The sequence below is a fragment of the Electrophorus electricus genome, chromosome 7 (assembly GCF_041902795.1).
Source record: "Electrophorus electricus isolate QZ-2024a chromosome 7, ASM4190279v1, whole genome shotgun sequence".
Taxonomy (NCBI): domain Eukaryota; kingdom Metazoa; phylum Chordata; class Actinopteri; order Gymnotiformes; family Gymnotidae; genus Electrophorus; species Electrophorus electricus.
This window is the reverse complement of record NC_137503.1, coordinates 33734239-33751927: the sequence shown is the minus strand read 5'-3', so window position 1 is coordinate 33751927 and position 17689 is coordinate 33734239. Positions and strand designations below refer to the sequence as shown.

Sequence of the window (17689 nt, the reverse complement as noted above, 5' to 3'; positions counted from 1 at the left end):
GGATACTAGGGGGAGACTGGAGGATACTGGAGGTCATGGGAACTGCAGCTGCTGATGAGGAGCATCGCTCATCAGGGAAAGACTGGACTCATACCTGCGGATGCAGGACATGGCAGAGATTAAACGCGGTATGCTTCTGTAAATTATGGAATCTAGTGCGCGAGATCTGTTTCATTGTTGTAACAAGTTAAACGTGAATTAAAATTAAAACAGTTGCTGACAATTGTGTAAACATTATTATTGCTTATAAAAATTGATTGTGGAAGACCTGAAGCAACATTGCATTGCAACATTTTTAATGAAATATAAAGATGTCAGGAAAAATTCTATATCATTTCTTGTTTAATTTTATATAACTCAGAGGTAAACACTTCAATTTTAATTTAAGACTTAACATAATATAAATGTTTTGGTCATCTGTTTCATCATGGCGTTAGCATCGCGTTTTATGTATCCTAACAAAAACGTTGCAACTTCTTACCGCACAATATGCATAAGAAATTTATTAAAGGCACACTTACGCCACCTGGTGTCGTAATGTAGGTTATACAGTTCATTTAAAGAATAGCCCATCCTTTCTGAGGCTGCAGTACCGCGTGAAAGTGTGTTTATTTAGAATGACAATTAAGTCGTGTTTTTAATCTTTAATTTGATATTTATTTTATTGAAAGTTTTAGATAAAGTGAAAAAATAAACTGCGTGTTTTGTTCAAAAGTGTATTAATTAAATTAGTTAAACTCTATTAAAGAACTAATTTCCTAATTATTCGACCCCAAACGCATTTTGGGCCGTTTTTATTTCTGTTTTATCCTGAGTAAGGACTGGCTTTCTATATTATCCTGAGTTAGGACTGGTTTTATATAGTCAGCCTTGTTCCCCACGTTGTAACTCGGAGCTCTGGCAGTCCGCACCCCACGGAGTTATTCATATGACCGCGGCTCAGCTCAGCATGCAGCCTTTGAGGTACACAGGGTGACAAGACGGCCCTCCCTTCTCAGCGCAGGTCTGCCGCAAATCGCTGCAGTTTAACAAATTTCGATCTGGCAAGAGTCACACCATGGCTAATAAGGTGCTAAACTCGTCTTTCATGTCAAAATATCAGATGTAAGATAAGACTCCGGAAGGAGCTGACGTGACCAAACTGGAAGGTAGCGTTTAGTTATTGATCCGCATTCCGTTTCAAATAACTTTCCGTCGGTTTGATCCAGTCGGACGGTCTGCGATGTTGATTTAAAGTTGGATGCCATTTGTTTGTTTATCAATAATTGTCTCGGTCAGTGAAAGAAAGAACGCGCATTTGTATTTTGCCTCGTTATCTGCACCTGTGGTAGCCTGCCATTGTGTGTTGGTTTATGAGGCGGGATCCGTCTAAATAGGACGTCTTTTCTTATGCAATAGCTGGGTGGTAATTAGCACGCGCTTTGTGGATTGGACCTTCTCTCTGTGCTTTGATTAAGGGCCACGGCATCCGCGAGCGTTAGAATCCGCGAGCGTACGGACGAAGTGGCTCGAGATAATTGACAAGGGAAGGGGAGAAGACTGACACATCGCACGAGGATTCAAGCCTCTAATTTACTGATGCGTGCTTTGTGTGTATTGTGCAGAACAGACGACTGGAAGCATGCAAGCTGGGATTTCGAGTGAATATCGTGTTATTGTCACAAGTCACAGCTACAAATCTTAATCGGAATTCATTAAAAGACGTATAGCTAATGTGCTTGTTTAAATGTTTAAATCTTGTTTTTTAGTGGATCAATCATTTCTTGATATACTATTATGTTTCAAGCATAGATGGGTGCGTGGTTCTTAAAAGTCCCTTGAAATGCCATTAAAACCTAGACATTATTACATTATTTTCAAACAGTCTGCATGCATTAACAACTATCAATAAAAGATATGTCATTTTGGCAAATGTAGTTTTGACATAAAGCAGGTATGACAGTGCTTACTCATGTAGAGTCAGTAAGATTGCTGTCTTAGTCTTACATTGTGTTCCATTCATTTTCTTCAGTAGACTGTTCCTGTGAGCTGCCTCAGTCTGTCTGACATCTCAGGGCAAACAGAGGACCAATACACAAACTCAGACTGAGGTCCCTCTGCATCGCTGGCTGCCCTTCTTATGTTTGTGTGACCAAACAAGGCATGGCAAATTTGGCAATGGAATCAGATGATCACCAACCTGTGAAGAGCTCCCCAATCCACATTCACTCTGACCTCCCTGGATTAACTGTCTGTTTGACTAATAATTTTAATCTGGGGATGCAGAAGCAGGGGTGCTAATCTTGGAATAAACATCTGATTGCCACCGCCACATCCTTCCATCCTCCTCCTGTCGTGATACGCTGTGTGGTTAAAGATGATGGTGCACACGAGATGAGACAGCCACGCTGTTAGACACTCTCCCAGACTAGGAATGTTTTACAGTGTCCAGGGGAATGTACACACAAGGAAAGGGAGCAGTGCTGCACCACACACACGCGTGTGGATGAGAGAGGATTGCCCAGGGCAAAAGGCCAGAATGACTCAGCAAGAAGCATCTTAAATGAATTGTTGAAAGTTTAACTTCCTTATGTAGTGGAAGGAAGCCATGCTATGAATTACAGCAAGGAGTTTGCTTGTGTTTTGGGGGACATGCATATTCCGGAAATTCCTACTTCAGAAAAAAAGGCTAAACACAAAACTGTTTACACATTTTGCATATTTTTTGCAGCTTGTTGTATTATGACATGAAGAAGTTAAAAGTTAATAAGAGAATAGTTGTAGATGTATCTTGTAATTGCAAATTATATTTTGCCTTATATATATATATAAAATTCTATCCAGTAAAAAGTCAAGATCTAACTCATAAGAAAGAGTACTTGGATATTAGAAAAGCTGTTTTTAATTACATTAAATGAATGACAGATTTATTGATTCAGGTTGAATTGAGAATTTTGTAGCTTTCATGTCACTCACTTCCTCTCATTTATGTCACCACCCCCTTGTCAGCGTGCGAATGGTCGGGGGTCGCGCAGGCATATAAGGACGAGCGTCTGTCAAAGCGATTTTACTTTGTGTCCAGGACAGCTTCAGACCCTCTCCAACCTCCCAGGTTCTCAGGCCGATGGCTTCGCTCCTCGTTTCGTGCCTTCTCGGCGTGGTGTTTCTTGCCCTGGTAAAGGGTTTTACGCACGAAGATATGAAAGACGTCATGCTAAAGAAACTGGGACTCGGCGAAGTCCCAAGAATTCAAAAAAGGGATTTGGAGAACCTCGTGGTGCCCGCGCATATCAAGAGCAAATACTTATCTATGCTGAGACTTCACCATAAGAGGAGACGTCGCTCCCTTCCGAGCTTGGCGGGGATTCTTCGGGGCATTCCCGGTAATGCAGGTAAGATGGTTTTTACACTTCAAACTGCGTCCGCGCGCTAAAGGGACCGCAGCATTCACGCATCACATTACTTACCCGCATCTGATGCAAACGGTTTAACGAGCACCCTTTTTAATTGTACGTTCTTTTAGATATTTCTGGGGACTTTGTTTACTCTGACACCAGACGTCAGGGAGTGGTTTTTGAGATGCATTCACGGATCCCGGAGAACAGCGAAGTGACTATGGCTGAACTGAAGCTATACAAAAAGGCGCCACATAAGCGCTCCGCGCCCGAGAGAAAGGGTCAACGACCGGTGAACAACGCCCGCGTGAGCATTTACTGGGTAGATGTCCAAGAAAACGGGTCGAACCGAACTTCCCTCGTTGACTCAAGGTACGTTAAGTGGGCAGACAGAGTCCCTATGATTTGCCCATTATGATAATGACGTTGCTGCTCGGCGCTCTCGTCGTTTGCAAAAGAAGTCCGAGATCTAAGTGTCACATCGCTGATCTCCGCAGGTTAATTCCTATTCACGAGACTGGATGGAAGAGCTTTGATGTCACCCAGGCTGTGCACTATTGGTCCAAGTCTCAAAAGAAACGGCCAATGCACCTAGAAGTGTGGATCGAGGGCGAGCGACCAGGCGGTTACGCGGCAGAGATGGCCAAAAGTGTCCACTTCACAACTCAAGACCCCCGTGACAACACCTTAGGAAAACCCGAGCTCGTTCTTTACACACTTAACTTTGACGAGTTTGGGTAAGTGCGACTGTCTTGTATGGATAATGTTTATTTATGCCCGTAGAAAAATATTTGGTGTACATTTTAATGCAATTGTTTTCCTTTTTTAACCTGCAGGTCAAATGGTGACTGTGAAATAAACAAAAACAAACAAATGTGCTGTCGGGAAGAACACTTTATAAATTTCCGGACTCTCACCTGGACACAGTACTGGATCATCGAGCCTGCTGGATATCAGGCCTTCAGGTGTACCGGCGGCTGCAAGCAAACTAAGCGCAATTACGGCTACGGGGAGCGGAAATGTGCCGTGGTGGAGAGCGCGCCGCTACCGATGATGTATCTGGTGAAAAAGGGAGATTATACTGAAATCGAAGTGGCCGAATTCCCCAATATGATCGTCGAGAAGTGCGGTTGCACAATGGATAATATTTCAGTTGTGTGAATACGCGACGTCGCCGCATTGGCGAGTCTTGGAAACGCGAAGTACTTAAAAGTGGACTGTTCTTGACGCATTGTGTCCTGATCGGTCTTTGTTCTGGCGAAAAACATTAAGCACTTTGTATAAGTTTGTATATAAGTTGCCTGTTGGGCTCATAAAACGTGACATATATTTTTGCATTTGCAGCCTATATGACGTTACACTAAACGTTGGTATTAATTTTCAAAATGTATATTTTGAATTGTAAATATCATGGATTTGTTGTGTGTTTCACTGTGTAGGATATATAAAGTAAAGTATTTTTCACTGAGTGGTATGTCCGCCGTACTGTTATTTCTAAACCCAGCCGAGGTTTGGGTATTGTGCTGTTTGCAGGCGTCAGGGCGGGTAGTTTAGTCACACACAACGCAGACTTCAGCACACAAACCAATTATAATTGTGTTTGCTCTGTTTTGCATTCTAGGTCACAACTCCATACAATACTACTATAGGTTTTCAAACTAGACAAATACACATTTTCTCGTTTTAAAACGTAATTTAACATAGTTTTCTTTTTTATGTAAATTGTATCCCGCTTTCTCAACCTGGGTAGTTTTCACATTTCTTTTCAAGACTAAGCACTAGATCCTCAATTAACACAGGAAGTCTCATTTTAAAAGATTCCAACGTCCAGCATAGGTTAAATAAATGGATAATCTCTGAATTACTCTTATCCTGTATACAAGTGCTTCCACAACTGTATGAATGGTGAAATAAAACGACACCAATTGGGAAACATTTCACAGGTTTATTACATAATCTCAAATGCCATTACCGTCTTTGCATTATCTAAAGTTGTTGGAAAAATAAATGCCACAATACAAAACAATATAAATAAAATGTATTTGTATGCATAAAACCTTAGCATTCTGCGAGTCATTCAAGTTACCATAATCCCATTTTTGAAACTCTAGACCATTGTTATATTCACGAATATTTTGAATATCACATGCATATTCATAAACACATCAACACATTTATGCATGTCACAGGACAATGCCAACAAAACCGAACCCAGAAAAGGACCACTACGGAACAAACCTATATCACATCCGGTTTGTTTTAAGCACAGGGCGCCAACAAGACTTATTCCTCCATACGAAGGTTTCTCATTTCAAGTAAAACCTAATAGCTGCCAGGATTCTGGTGGCTAACATCCACCAAACAGGTAGCAGTGCAGGGACTGCGAGCAAGGTGTTCTTCAGCCAAAAGTGCAAGACTGCTGACTTCTGGCTGACGTGCGCGCTGGGTGAAGGATTAAGGGTGGAGCTGAATTTCATAAAGTAACAGATTGGTAAAGGTACAACTGGTAAGAAAATCAGTGGTTAATATTTTGGATATTAAAGAAAGAAATCACATATCTGGAAGACTTTCAAACTTTCAGCATGGTTAGTTTCTGAGTTTTGAATATTTAGCTTTCCTGACATAAAAAATACTGTAATATAGCTAAATAATGAGTAATATCAGGTGTAGTAGTATTAATTTTTTCTACAACATTAAATGAAAGTACATCCTGAAGAACCAGAAGATTAAGAAAGTGTTAACTATTTTGTAGCATATTTGCCTGCATCAGTAGTGCATGATGCGTAAGTTAATTTTTAGTTTAACCATAATTACAAAACATCCCAAAGATCACCATTAAGAAGAAATTATGAACACCGTAGTTATATTTTACACTATTTGAAGTAGCCTATGAAAATCGTTTTTTGATTCCATAAAAATGTCTGAAAGGGAAAAAAAAAAAAAAAACCTTCCAATTTTTAATACGTTGCTGCAATCATTACATTAAAGTTCTCGGTATGGCAACATTAGCTTTGAAAACGCGGCCTTGTGTAAAGGAAGCCGGATATAAACGCTCCAGAGTGGGGATGTGAGGAAGCGTGACGCGCCACCGCGCTGGAATGGGGCGGTCTCTACTCAACATTAAACTTTCTTTTTCTCTCCGTAAACGACTCCTGCGTTGAGGTACCGGCACGACTACGTTTGTGATCCGTTCAAACGTGCGAGTGCCGAGCAGCTCTGGAGATTTATATTTCTCGTCTTGGCAGAAAAGGGAAAAGCGAGCAGGCGACAGGAAGGAATCAGTTGGAAGCACAGGCGCCCCCGGCCATCTTCTCCAAAGGCTCTTTAGCACCTTTGACGTGTGACTGCAGACGGGCTCAGTCAAAAACCAATACAAGCGGTACAAAAGCAAATAACCCATTTATTGTAAACCTATGGAGTTTAACTATTACATACTTGACCGAAATACACAAGGAGGGGGAGGATAAAGAAAAAAAAAAAAAAAAAAAAAAGTTCATAAGAAGAAATTAATGTATAATAACAATGATATCGCTTTCATATGATCCATGAAGGGGCTGTTTTTGCTGCTAAATTCTTACAATTACTGCCAATAAGCCTCTAAAAGGACCAGTCTGGATTTGCAGGACTCTCACATACTACGATTCTGACACAAAAAATACTTGCAAAACAATAATTTACATTTAGTAAAAATGACATTGTACAGAATAAAATGCACAACCCTGAAATTTAATCAAAACCATCCCACGCAGAATGAAATGTTGTGGTTCTTGATAACAACATATCAAAACATGGGCTCTTCAACAAAAGGAAAGAACAAAAATGAGATTTACAAAAACAATGTGGAAAACGGAACCCATCACGCGTCTATGGGAGACCTCGTCTCGGGATGTGGAATGTTTGTCCATTTAGAATTTCTCATTTAAAACGTGTGTTTAAGAGTTCAACGTTTAAAAAAAAAAACAAAAACAAAAACAAAAAAAAAAACAAAAAAAAAAACCAAACCACACGAACAGAAGAGTCAGTAAAAGTGGATGGGTGGGTCTGTAGTCACAAGAGGAGAACCTCCACAAGCCACCAGTCTTTAATGCAAAAGCCCACTCAGTAATATCCCGGGTGGTACTGCTGACTCCATGGCTTCTGGCTCCAGAACTAAGGGGTTAAAGAACAGGGTCTGGTCAGTGCGAGGGCTTCACAGTCATTCGTCAGTGTGCATTTACACGAGGCCTGCCGAGCTGCGCCATTTCATGGAGCCAGTATGTTGAACAGTACGCAAAATATTTTGATATGAATATATTTAACACTTCATTTCCTTAGCCACACACACAGTCATTGTACAGCTCCTGTGTTCCATGCTCATCTCCGTCTGTACCCATGTGCTGCTACTCACCCCTTGCTGCCAGCTCTGGTTGAAGGCCTGAGCCTTATTCATGCCGTTCCTGTTACCGAACCCACCGCGGTTCTGCTGGTTTCCTCCCCTCCCGCGGAATTTCTGCAATCAAAGTGATCAGCTGGTCACCATCCAGACAATCCCAAAACAACCCCCCTCCCTTAAAAGCCAGCGGCTCGGTGCACGCATCAGCCAGACGCACCTGGTTGAAGTTGCCCCGGCTGGGGCCGCCACCTTGCCCGCCTCGGTTCATGTTGCCCCTGTTCATGGGCCGTCCGCGGTTCATGGCTCCACCCCTGTTGCCCATGTTGGCCATGCCACCCCTGCCAGGGGCCCCCCTGGGAGCCATGCTCCTGTTGGGCATGCCACCAGCACCGCCGCCTCCGCCCCGGTTAAAGTTGCCGCGGCTAGGGAACCCTCCGCGGAAGGCTGGCGGTGGCAGGCCGCCACGTGGGGGGCGGCTGAAACCTCCACGGGGACCGGGCACTGGTGAGAAACACAAACCAGAGTTGAGTGTTCTTAGTCAGGCTTCTTCAGGAGAGGAGAAGCTGGACCATACAGCCAAACACCCACAACCCTGCAGATGTGTTATAACCCGAAGATGTTGAGATGTCCCCCAAAAGACCTTTACAAGTCTCAGGAACTATGCAGCACACCTCCAGGAGCTGGGCTGCATGTCCATGCCTTTTTGTTTCCAACAGAGAGTAAAAAAATAAATAAATTAAAAAAAATCAGGTAGACAGAAAGCCAGATGTACTTACTCCCTCGGAAGTTTCCGCGGTTCTGGAAGCCACCCCGGCCTCCGCGTGGGCCTGGGCCTCCTCCCCTGTTGAACTGGGCCTTGCCGCGGTTCCGAGCTCCCCCCTTCTTGGGTGTGCCCTGGTTGGGCTTCTTCTCTGGGGGCAGGGCACTCTTGCTCTCCTCCTTGTACTGTTCTAGGAGCTTGGTTGCCTCCTCCTTCTGCAGCTCCACGTAGGTGACCTCCGAGAAGTAGTCGCCCACCTCCGGCAGCGTGTATATGCCTGCAGAAAAAAACAGGAGAATGGAAATCAACCCGATTACTCCGTCTGCCTTCAGTGGCCATTAAATTTAACACAGGCCCTCATAACCCACTTTTGTGACTATCGCACTTGGATGATTTTGTAGTGCAAACTAAGACACTCTCGGGGCCTCACCCTTCATCTTCAGCACAGCGTGCTCGGGGACGTCTTTGCCATCAGTTTCGGCTTTTTTCTGCGTCCTCTCTTTGTATGCCTCGTCTGTGGGCAGGACCACCACAGCCTTGCGCTGGAAGCCAGCAAACAGGCACATCTTCCTCCTCTGGGCTGCAGCAGACACGTTGGTCTTGCAGGAGAGGGGACACACAAGGGAGGGGACCTTTGAAGCCAGGGTCTATTGCAGCATATTCAGTTTGATGTAATTTCCTCTTTCCTGCGCACACAGGCTGGCGATTGGCCCTTACCTGATCAAGGATGTAGTTCCTCTTCTTGCGTGCGGCGATTTCGATGAATTTGCCCAGGAACAGAGGGGCACTCTGGGAGATTGCCGCAAGTTTGGTCGTGTCTTTGTTCTGGCGCTTCAAGCTGCTAATCTGCAAATGTTAACAGATTTTAATCCAAATGCTTCATACTCAATTTGAATTCAAAAATTAACCAGCAAAATATTTAATTGTCTCATTTTCATAATACAATCGTTTAAAAGACTTCATGACAACACAAACATTTAGATCCTTAAGCCTTCATTAATACTGATCATTTCCAGTGAATTCAGCATGCTATCAGTTTTTTCTGGGTGTTTTACCTCTTTTTTCGTATTTAATATTTTCTACCAATAAAAATCTTTTGGCCAACTCGGATACATTTACATTTATTTAAATTTCGATTAATGTCCCTTTCTCAAAACAAAGAAAATTAATGTATATTGGAGTCAGTGGATTATGTCCCAAAACACAATCATATAAGCACAGGTGGAAAAATGCACGTGGCCAGAAGAGAAAGCCCACCATCATCTTCTCCACGATGGTGTTGGTTCCCAAGACGGTGTATTTGCCAAGGTTCTCCTCGGTGTGCTTCGTCACCCATGTGGTCTTCCCTGACCCGGGAAGACCAACCATGACAATCACCTATGCCAGCAGACACACAGATTACTCTCCACCACAGCCTCCTCTACTTTTCGTGAAGCACCTGAACCATTTTGGATTTTTCAGTCTTAAAAATGGCTCACAGGAAGAGAATGTGTGTGAAGTCACCTCGCAGTCTTTCTTAGCATCAGGGCCCTTGGGTCCTCGAACACGCTCGTCCACAGGAACCTGCTGGAGCATGGTGAAGCCCTCCAGCTGGGTGCAGTGTGGTGCCTCCTTCTGGCCAAAGTTGAACTCCACAGCACAGTTGTGGCAGAGCACGTGGGGGAAGAGCGCACGGTCAGCCAGTGCTTCCTTGCTCACCTTAAATGCCACGCCGAGGTCCTTCCCGTTCTTGGAGTAGGAAATCTCAACTTCGTCCCCATCAAAGTTCTGTGGGTGAAATTGAAGAATAAAAACACTGACTCTCAGCGGTTCAACAGGGGGAAAACAGTTAAGCTTTAAAAAAAGGGAAGAAAGGGTCTTACAATAAAGCAGCCAATGACATCATTTTCATCAAAAGCCTCTCCGTAGTCTTCGGTCACACAATTGGTGGTTTTCTTCCCTTTGAGTGCATAGGCATAAGAGTGCTCCTCCTCGCCTAGCGAGAGTGATCACAGACACGTGTTTCACAACTCCATCACCACCATACTCTTACACTTATAAAAGGAATACATCATAGGTTAACTGGTCAATACATCTGGTTTTAGATCAAGCAAACGTTCTCCGGCAACCTCGAGCACTCAGCTGGATGGGCGATTCTCAGCTTGGGAAATTACTAGGAAGTCTTTACTAGTCATGCTCTCTCACTTTCATTCCAGACACGTGGCAGCTTTGCCAATCAAAGAAACAAACCTATATTAAACGACTGCTCCAGAGCAAAAAAAACAAAACAAAAAAAACCCAAACTGACGCTCTGGTTACAAAAAACTGGACCTGTACATTACATCATTACCATTGGAATTGTGCACATGGCTTTACACAATGCTGTCATTATGGTTGGTTTGCTACAATATAAACCATAGCCGAACCATTACTGCTCAGTCCTCATCCCCCAGACGAGGACAGCGATCCTCAAAAACATGACCACCCTGCTACATTCGGAGGACTTACCCAACAGCAGGGTGCTGTTGGCCAGGGACCAGCCAACCTGAACATCGTGGACATCCATGCTCTTGCTCTTCACGTGCTTCACAGGGATCTTCTCAATGATCTACAAGTTCCACATCACCACAATTAATTCCGACTGCTGCGCCGCTCTCCGGAGGACTGGCGGACAGAACAGGCAGGATGTGTCTCTCACCTTCATTTCAAAGGAGGCTTTGCCCTTGTTCACGCCGTAGGAGCCTCGACCGCCAGCCCACAAGTAGGCAAAACTCTCCATGGTGAGGGAGGTGGCGCTGTAACGGTCTCGGGACACCTTGAAGTGCAGGTCACAGTTGTCTGTGCAAATACAACAAAGGAAAACAAAGAGGCATGAGACTAATTAACCTGACCACTGACATATGCAGCTCTGCACTGGCACCATTTTTAAAAAATTTTTATTTATTTTTAAAAGCCCTCATAAAGGAATAACACCTGTGACTCAAGGTAATTGACTATGTAAATACATCAATTTGCATAACGTTTTGCGCATTGCTGGCTGCTCCCAGTCCAACTATGGATCCCCCTCAAAGGACAAGCTACAGCTTTATTTAAAAACCCACCTTGCCCATGATAAGCTAAGGTGGGGGAGAATTTGACAGGGACCCAACAATGTGTTGCTCTGCAAGATCTGCAAATCGGAAATGGCTCATCAAAGCAGCAGACCCCAGAACACCGTTTCAAGACGGCAGCAAGATAGCATTACTAATCCTGTTTACTTTTTATCGCCACCCAATGACAAAACATTAGGACCATCATCAACACATGGAACGTGCTTGTTAGTAGTATTCACTTAAAATCAATTTTCTAAAATGTTTCTTCATTGTCTCCACAATAAAACTAAAATTTCTGCACTGCTGCTGTTATGCTGTACTAGAGCGTTCCAATAGCTGGTATCTAGCTAACTGCCACTTGGTCGTTTTATGTTTTATGCTTACAAAAATAGGCGTGTATGAGTATGAAATTGGCTTAAACATTTCTGGCTGTTATTTTTGTCTGCATTATTTTGCTTGTCCCAGACCATTGCATAAACACAACACCAATGACAAACTTAACTCCATATTACACCAGGGATTGGGTGTGGGGGAATTATTTCAAAGCCATTTTGAGTTTTAATTCAAGCACTTAAGTAAAAAATACCCCTCATGACACCACACACCTTTGTTAACATCCTTAACTGTGTCTAGTTTCCCTTAACATTAGTGTGTGTATTTCCTCCCTTGGTTCTACTTTTGGTTGCCAGTTGTTTATTGAGTTTGTAAGTGTTTTGTTGAGTGCGACTATTTTACATAATCCTGTGAAGGTTAATGTGCTGTTGATGTCTACGTGCATAAGTATTATAGGCTGCCCTGTCTGTGGTGTTTGTATTTGTTTGAACATCTTTTTACTCTTGGTTTCCTGCTTGCCCTCGACACAATTAGTTTCCTGTTAATTTGTTAAAAGATATAATTGAAAATATTAACAAGACAGGTTTTTGATATTTATTCTGGGCAAGTTGTTATATAAATCCAATAATAAAGAAAATCTTAGAATAGCCAAAAAACTAGTTGCTGAATTAACCAACATATCTGAAAAATAACTATATTAATCATTAATAAAATAATTGATAGGTGCAGCCCTACATGCCACACACAAACACAACCATAGCTTGACTTCTATATTAGTCTTCACAAGTGTGATTAATTAAAAACCAATTCTGAAACGTACTGTACATTTACAGCAGCTGGTAGATGCCCTTCTCCAGACCGAATGAGAGATTTATCAGTGTGATGTTATGGGGATCGAACCAATCATCTGGCAGATGCCAACACCTTGCTCTAGCTGCTTGACCAGGTGAGTTCAGGACACCCACATTGGAGAAGTACTTACATGGATCCAGACACACCAGGGTGTCATCAAACTCCTCATCCTCCTCTTCCAGAGGTGGCAGAGGGGACTTGGCCCTGGAACAGGAGAGGGAATAGTTAAACCCAAAGCAAAAGGAGGGGCGAGACCCGGCTGGAGTGCTGTGGCACGGTACCAATCCAGATTAGGTACCATTTTTTTTTATGCCACATCGGGAAAGGATCTCTAATACGCATGCTTGACAGAAAATGGCTTCGGTGCAGACACACAGGAAACTTTAAGATTACCATCAGTACTTATCAGCGGACCCCAGCACATGGACACTGAAAGAAAGCTGTCATACTTTGTTACAGAAATTGATAACGAAATAAATAACGGCAGATAAAGATCAGGGTAGATCAGACATTGACCATCAGTCCTATGCATCTTCAAAAAAAAAAAGGTCCTCCAAGTATATTTATATCCTCTAGCTGTGCCTTCTGGAAAGGTCAAGACAAGTCAAAGACTCAGAAAGGATTTAAAATGGAAGCCCATTGTGAATTTAATCTAACTTGTGAAAAAAAACACTGTAAAAGCAAGAAGAGAGAGAATCTTCACTTCTAATGTTGAGAAAAAGAACGATTACCATTACTGCAGTGCCCTACAAAGACTGGGATGTCGTACTTACCCACTGAACAAGTATGAAATAATCATTAAAACAACAAGGACACACAGCTTTACACTCACTCACACACAACCACCCAAAATGAAAACCAAAACAAGAGATATGAAAGACAAGGACCTGCAGCATACATTCAACACCTTGAGAAGCATAAACAAACAAAAAATAAACAAAAATAAAATCCCTGCAAGAGAGCAACATTAATTCAGAGAAGACAGGCTAAATGTAGCATGCAAACAACAAAGGTGCGAGTATACATCTCCCCCGACCACCCCATCCTGCCCTCCTTCACCTGCTTTGGCTCGTTACCAGAAGACAACACCTAATCGCCCCCCAAAAACATGCTTTCGGCTACGTGACACGCTTAGATCTGTACATGACATAACGGCCCCTTTCCCTCCCCTCAGCATAAGACAGCTGCTACTCTGTTGTTTGACCCCTCTGAGCCAAAGGGGTGCGTTCACAGCCATACGCGCGTACAACAATGTCCTTGCCAAACAATGTATGAGGAACAATGACAAGTCAGAATTATGTGAAATTCTAGATGGTAAATATCTGACCAGATATTTATTTAGGTTTTATTTTATTTTGCAGACTTTTCAGAAGTTACTATAAACGCTCTGAAACTTTTTTTATAAGCCGAGGATGACCCCCAACTTTTTTACACTTTATTAATGAGATGTGTGAGGGTATTTTTCCCTATAGGTAAGGCATTGGCTTTTAAAGCCAATACATATTAAAAGTGGCACTTCAGGGATAATGAAGGCCATTACTCCCATCCTTACCGGCTGTATTTGCTTTCTTCAATAAATTCAAAGTAGCCCCTTCCATGTTCCTCCCGGCGTCTCTTAACCCCCTTCTTATTCTTCTGATCAGCACTGATGTCTTTGTCCGCATCTCCTTTGGGAATAAAACAAAGAGTGATGAATTGCTCTGGCGTGTTGGACCCTGGATTTAAGGGTGGCCCACACGACTTGGAGCTCTCGGACTCCTCCCACCCCAGTTACAGTAAATTGACCACCTCTGATCAGACAGAATATTTCTTATGTAGTTAGAAATGTGCATTCATGCTCTAGGTAGCAGAGTAGAGGGCCCACTCTGGTGTAATGAACCAGATGAGCAGTTTAACATGACTTTTCAAATATGAGCAATGAGGATGAATAGCAGTTTGCATTTACAGTCGGTCCTTTTGCTCAAAAATGTGCAATATAATTTACACGTCCAAATACAATTGGAGGTAGCGGTGAAAAGTTGACCTACTTGCTGATAACGTTAGCAAGCTATTTTCAGCTTGGACAATTGCGAGCCTGACGTGCCTTTGCAAAGCAACAGCCAGCTAGCTAACAGTGGCCTAAAGCTGCACTAAACGCCTGAACCAAAACCGGACCAATTCACCTTTTTTTGTGTTCAAAAACCTGACTGGTGTTTCTAAACCTCTGTAAAACAAACAATTCGGCTGTTATTATACTGCGGATGCCGAGGTTGAAGCGGCCTCACGGCTCTGTGGGAACGTTGAGGAGACGCTCGAGCCCCGTAGCTAACGCGAGATAGCAATCCAACCGCGCGCGCGCCGTTAGCCAGCTAGCTGCGGCGCGAACAAAAGCATCGGAAGGCGCTACAACCGCGAAAAAGATACTCGCTTGGCCTCGAACAACACGACGAGGCGAACCGCTAACTGCACACACGGGACTATTTCCGATTTACACGCGTGAATATGACGAGCTATTGTTTAAGGCGGACGCTTTTATCTAGTCTAGCGAGCTAAATTACATTCAGAAATACCTCAGAGAGGACCCAACCGGCTAGCTTAGCATAGTTAACTAGCGTTAGCTAAACAATAAAGACAGATGGTTTGTGCAGGACATGTTGACCATCTTTACACAACTAATAAGAAAACCCCTTGCCAATACGAAAATAAAACGACGAATCAGCAAAAACCGACCAATTCAAGACCGATGGCCAATTATCTAGCTAAGCCTTTTCACAACATCCAAAAGCCGCCAGCTACCAGAGCCTACGCGGCACAACGTAGGCCTACTGGATGGATTCCGCGGCCCCGCAAGGCACACACGAACACGGCAGGTTAGCAGCTTTGAAAATGTCCACCGCAGCACTCACCCTCTGTTGGCTCTGTTGGCTGCGATTCTTGTTCAGCATCCTCGTCGTCGATTTTGTCTCCGTCGTCGTCCTCTTCGAACGCTTTGTCCATCTCAACCCCGGCGTCCCCGTCCTCCTCCTCCTCGGCCATTTCGTCGTCCTGCCCAAGGTCCTCGCAGTCGCCCGCTGCGGCATCTGCTTCTCCCCCTCCGTTTTCCTCCTCAGCCTCCATGCTTTCTCCGACCGTCTCTTCCTCCTCTTCTTCTTCGGCCATGCCTTCTTGCTCTGGTTCGAGCTCGCCGGTGTTTCCCTCGGCCCCATTTTCCTCCGCTTCTTGCTCGATGGACGCGTCTCCAGCTTGGGCCTCTGCATCGAGCGCGGCCTGTAACCGGTCCATAAGCTCGGCCTTCAATCCTTTATCCGAAAGCTGGCGCTTTTTCAGCTCGTCCTTAAGCTCGTTCACTTTGAGCTTTTTCACGTTGATTGTACTCATTTTTTCCGCCTTAAAAGTATAATTATTTATACTCACTTATATATATATAAAAAAAAACAAACGAGTTGCAATCGCTCTTCAGGACGATAAGACTCAAAAAGAGCTACCCAGCTACTTGGTTTCACTTTAACTGCGTCGATCCTCAACAGCGCCGACGGTCGTAAACCCCTCCCGTGTGGAGCTGCAGGGAGGCGCATACCGTAATCATTGTTGTAGACACCCAAGTGACATCAGCTCACCCATTAAGGCTTCATATCAGATGCAGTTTATTACCTTTTTTTCTCCACATGTGCTTACAAATAACACATAACTAGCTTTACGCAGATATGTCCTATCGCTGCCCGGGCCTATTTCCAGACGCCATAGGCTAACGGTCACTCACAAGACAATGTTAAAACAGATTCATCATAATGGGTGTATTAAGGACAATGCACGAAATAGCTATTGTTTCATATTCATTTTAATCTTGCAGTGGTCATTTTGAACTGCAGCGCAACAGACATATTTTTTGGCAGTAAGATAATTTCTCAACACACTGTCGTAAAGTTGCGGGAGAATTGATAAATTGGTAGCGGGTCAGAAAAGATTCTGCTAAGGAACCCTGAAGAAGACAGCTAGGCTAAATAACCACAAACATATACCTGCATAAGTATACAGGAAATGTAGAAATGGATTTTTTTAAAACCGAGTGTCATACTGAATGAACTAAGTAGGCCTACATTTTAGGCATAAACATACGCTCAATTCTAACTTAGGCCTTGTCTTTTTTCTTTTGGGTTGGTTAAAATTAGATTCTTACTTGTAGTCCACACATGCATTTTATCTCCATTTCCCCTTATGTTTCTCTTTCTTTTCACAGATTTAACTAACAGTTCAATCTAACCGTGTATCTCCCTGCCGCTTATCTCATACATGCTCACGAGCTTGGGGGGACAAAGTGTATTATCTGTCTCTGCTGTACTACAGACCAAATCCACACTGTTCCAAAGAACTGCCACAGAGAACATCATTCGTCACTGGACTTTGACATTGAAAGGGATAGCCACTCTTGCAGTAATTATAAAGAGATATTAGAAATCTTTAGGACCAGAAACCATGTATATAATTCACAACTGGCACTCCGTTTTGAATGACCATACAACTCAACACTGAAGATCAGGCATCTAAACAACTTCTTGATAAAAAAGATAGGACAACTGTCCTAATTATTTCCCATTATTTTAAAAATACTGTGTAATTGACAATATACTGTAATGATATAGTATAGGACTCGCTTTTATTGCCATAAAGCAAAATAAACATGAATGTAGTCTATTTCACTGACTGCCATTAGCATCAGTTTGTTAGAGCAGTACCAATACCTGGCCTCCTATTTCTAACTTCTAACTCAGATTGTTTGGTGCACGTGCTATGAGTCACTGGAAATTATTAAAAAATAAATTGGGTTTTCTGACGATTTTATATATATATATATATATATATATATATATATATATATATATATATATATATATATATATATATATATATATATATTACTACTGCAAGAGTCTTTTTCTAGGCGAACCTT

General features: G+C 43.0%; 2 protein-coding genes across 2 annotated transcripts; one reads left to right on the top strand and one right to left on the bottom strand.

Annotated features, from left to right (window-relative positions):
- Positions 1–17: 17 nt before the first annotated feature.
- Positions 18–5121, top strand: lft1 (lefty1). Its single transcript, XM_027015964.3, has 5 exons — positions 18–128; positions 3062–3371; positions 3503–3746; positions 3872–4111; positions 4211–5121. The coding sequence occupies exons 1-5, from the start codon at positions 36–38 to the stop codon at positions 4533–4535; spliced, it is 1212 nt and encodes a 403-aa protein (XP_026871765.2). The 5' UTR covers positions 18–35; the 3' UTR covers positions 4536–5121.
- Positions 5122–6754: 1633 nt separating this feature from the next.
- Positions 6755–16269, bottom strand: hnrnpub (heterogeneous nuclear ribonucleoprotein Ub). Its single transcript, XM_027015932.3, has 14 exons — positions 15648–16269; positions 14315–14429; positions 12893–12966; positions 11184–11323; positions 10994–11093; positions 10369–10481; positions 10010–10273; positions 9764–9883; positions 9224–9352; positions 8937–9105; positions 8523–8783; positions 7964–8247; positions 7762–7863; positions 6755–7523 (listed from the first exon to the last, which is right to left on the bottom strand). Exons 1-14 carry the CDS (start codon positions 16117–16119, stop codon positions 7473–7475), a joined length of 2394 nt encoding a protein of 797 aa, XP_026871733.2. The 5' UTR covers positions 16120–16269; the 3' UTR covers positions 6755–7472.
- Positions 16270–17689: the final 1420 nt, after the last annotated feature.

Bases quoted from the DNA above. Each gene is read 5' to 3' on its own strand.
- lft1 (XM_027015964.3), top strand. From the start codon at position 36: ATGGGAACTGCAGCTGCTGATGAGGAGCATCGCTCATCAGGGAAAGAC. The intron at 129-3,061 runs GTATGCTTCTGT...CTTTGTGTCCAG, and splicing joins CATGGCAGAGATTAAACGCG to GACAGCTTCAGACCCTCTCC. The intron at 3,747-3,871 runs GTACGTTAAGTG...TGATCTCCGCAG, and splicing joins ACTTCCCTCGTTGACTCAAG to GTTAATTCCTATTCACGAGA.
- hnrnpub (XM_027015932.3), bottom strand. From the start codon at position 16,119: ATGAGTACAATCAACGTGAAAAAGCTCAAAGTGAACGAGCTTAAGGAC. The intron at 11,324-12,892 runs GTAAGTACTTCT...GTATTTGCACAG, and splicing joins CCTGGTGTGTCTGGATCCAT to ACAACTGTGACCTGCACTTC. The intron at 9,884-10,009 runs GTGACTTCACAC...CTGCTGGCATAG, and splicing joins ATGCTAAGAAAGACTGCGAG to GTGATTGTCATGGTTGGTCT.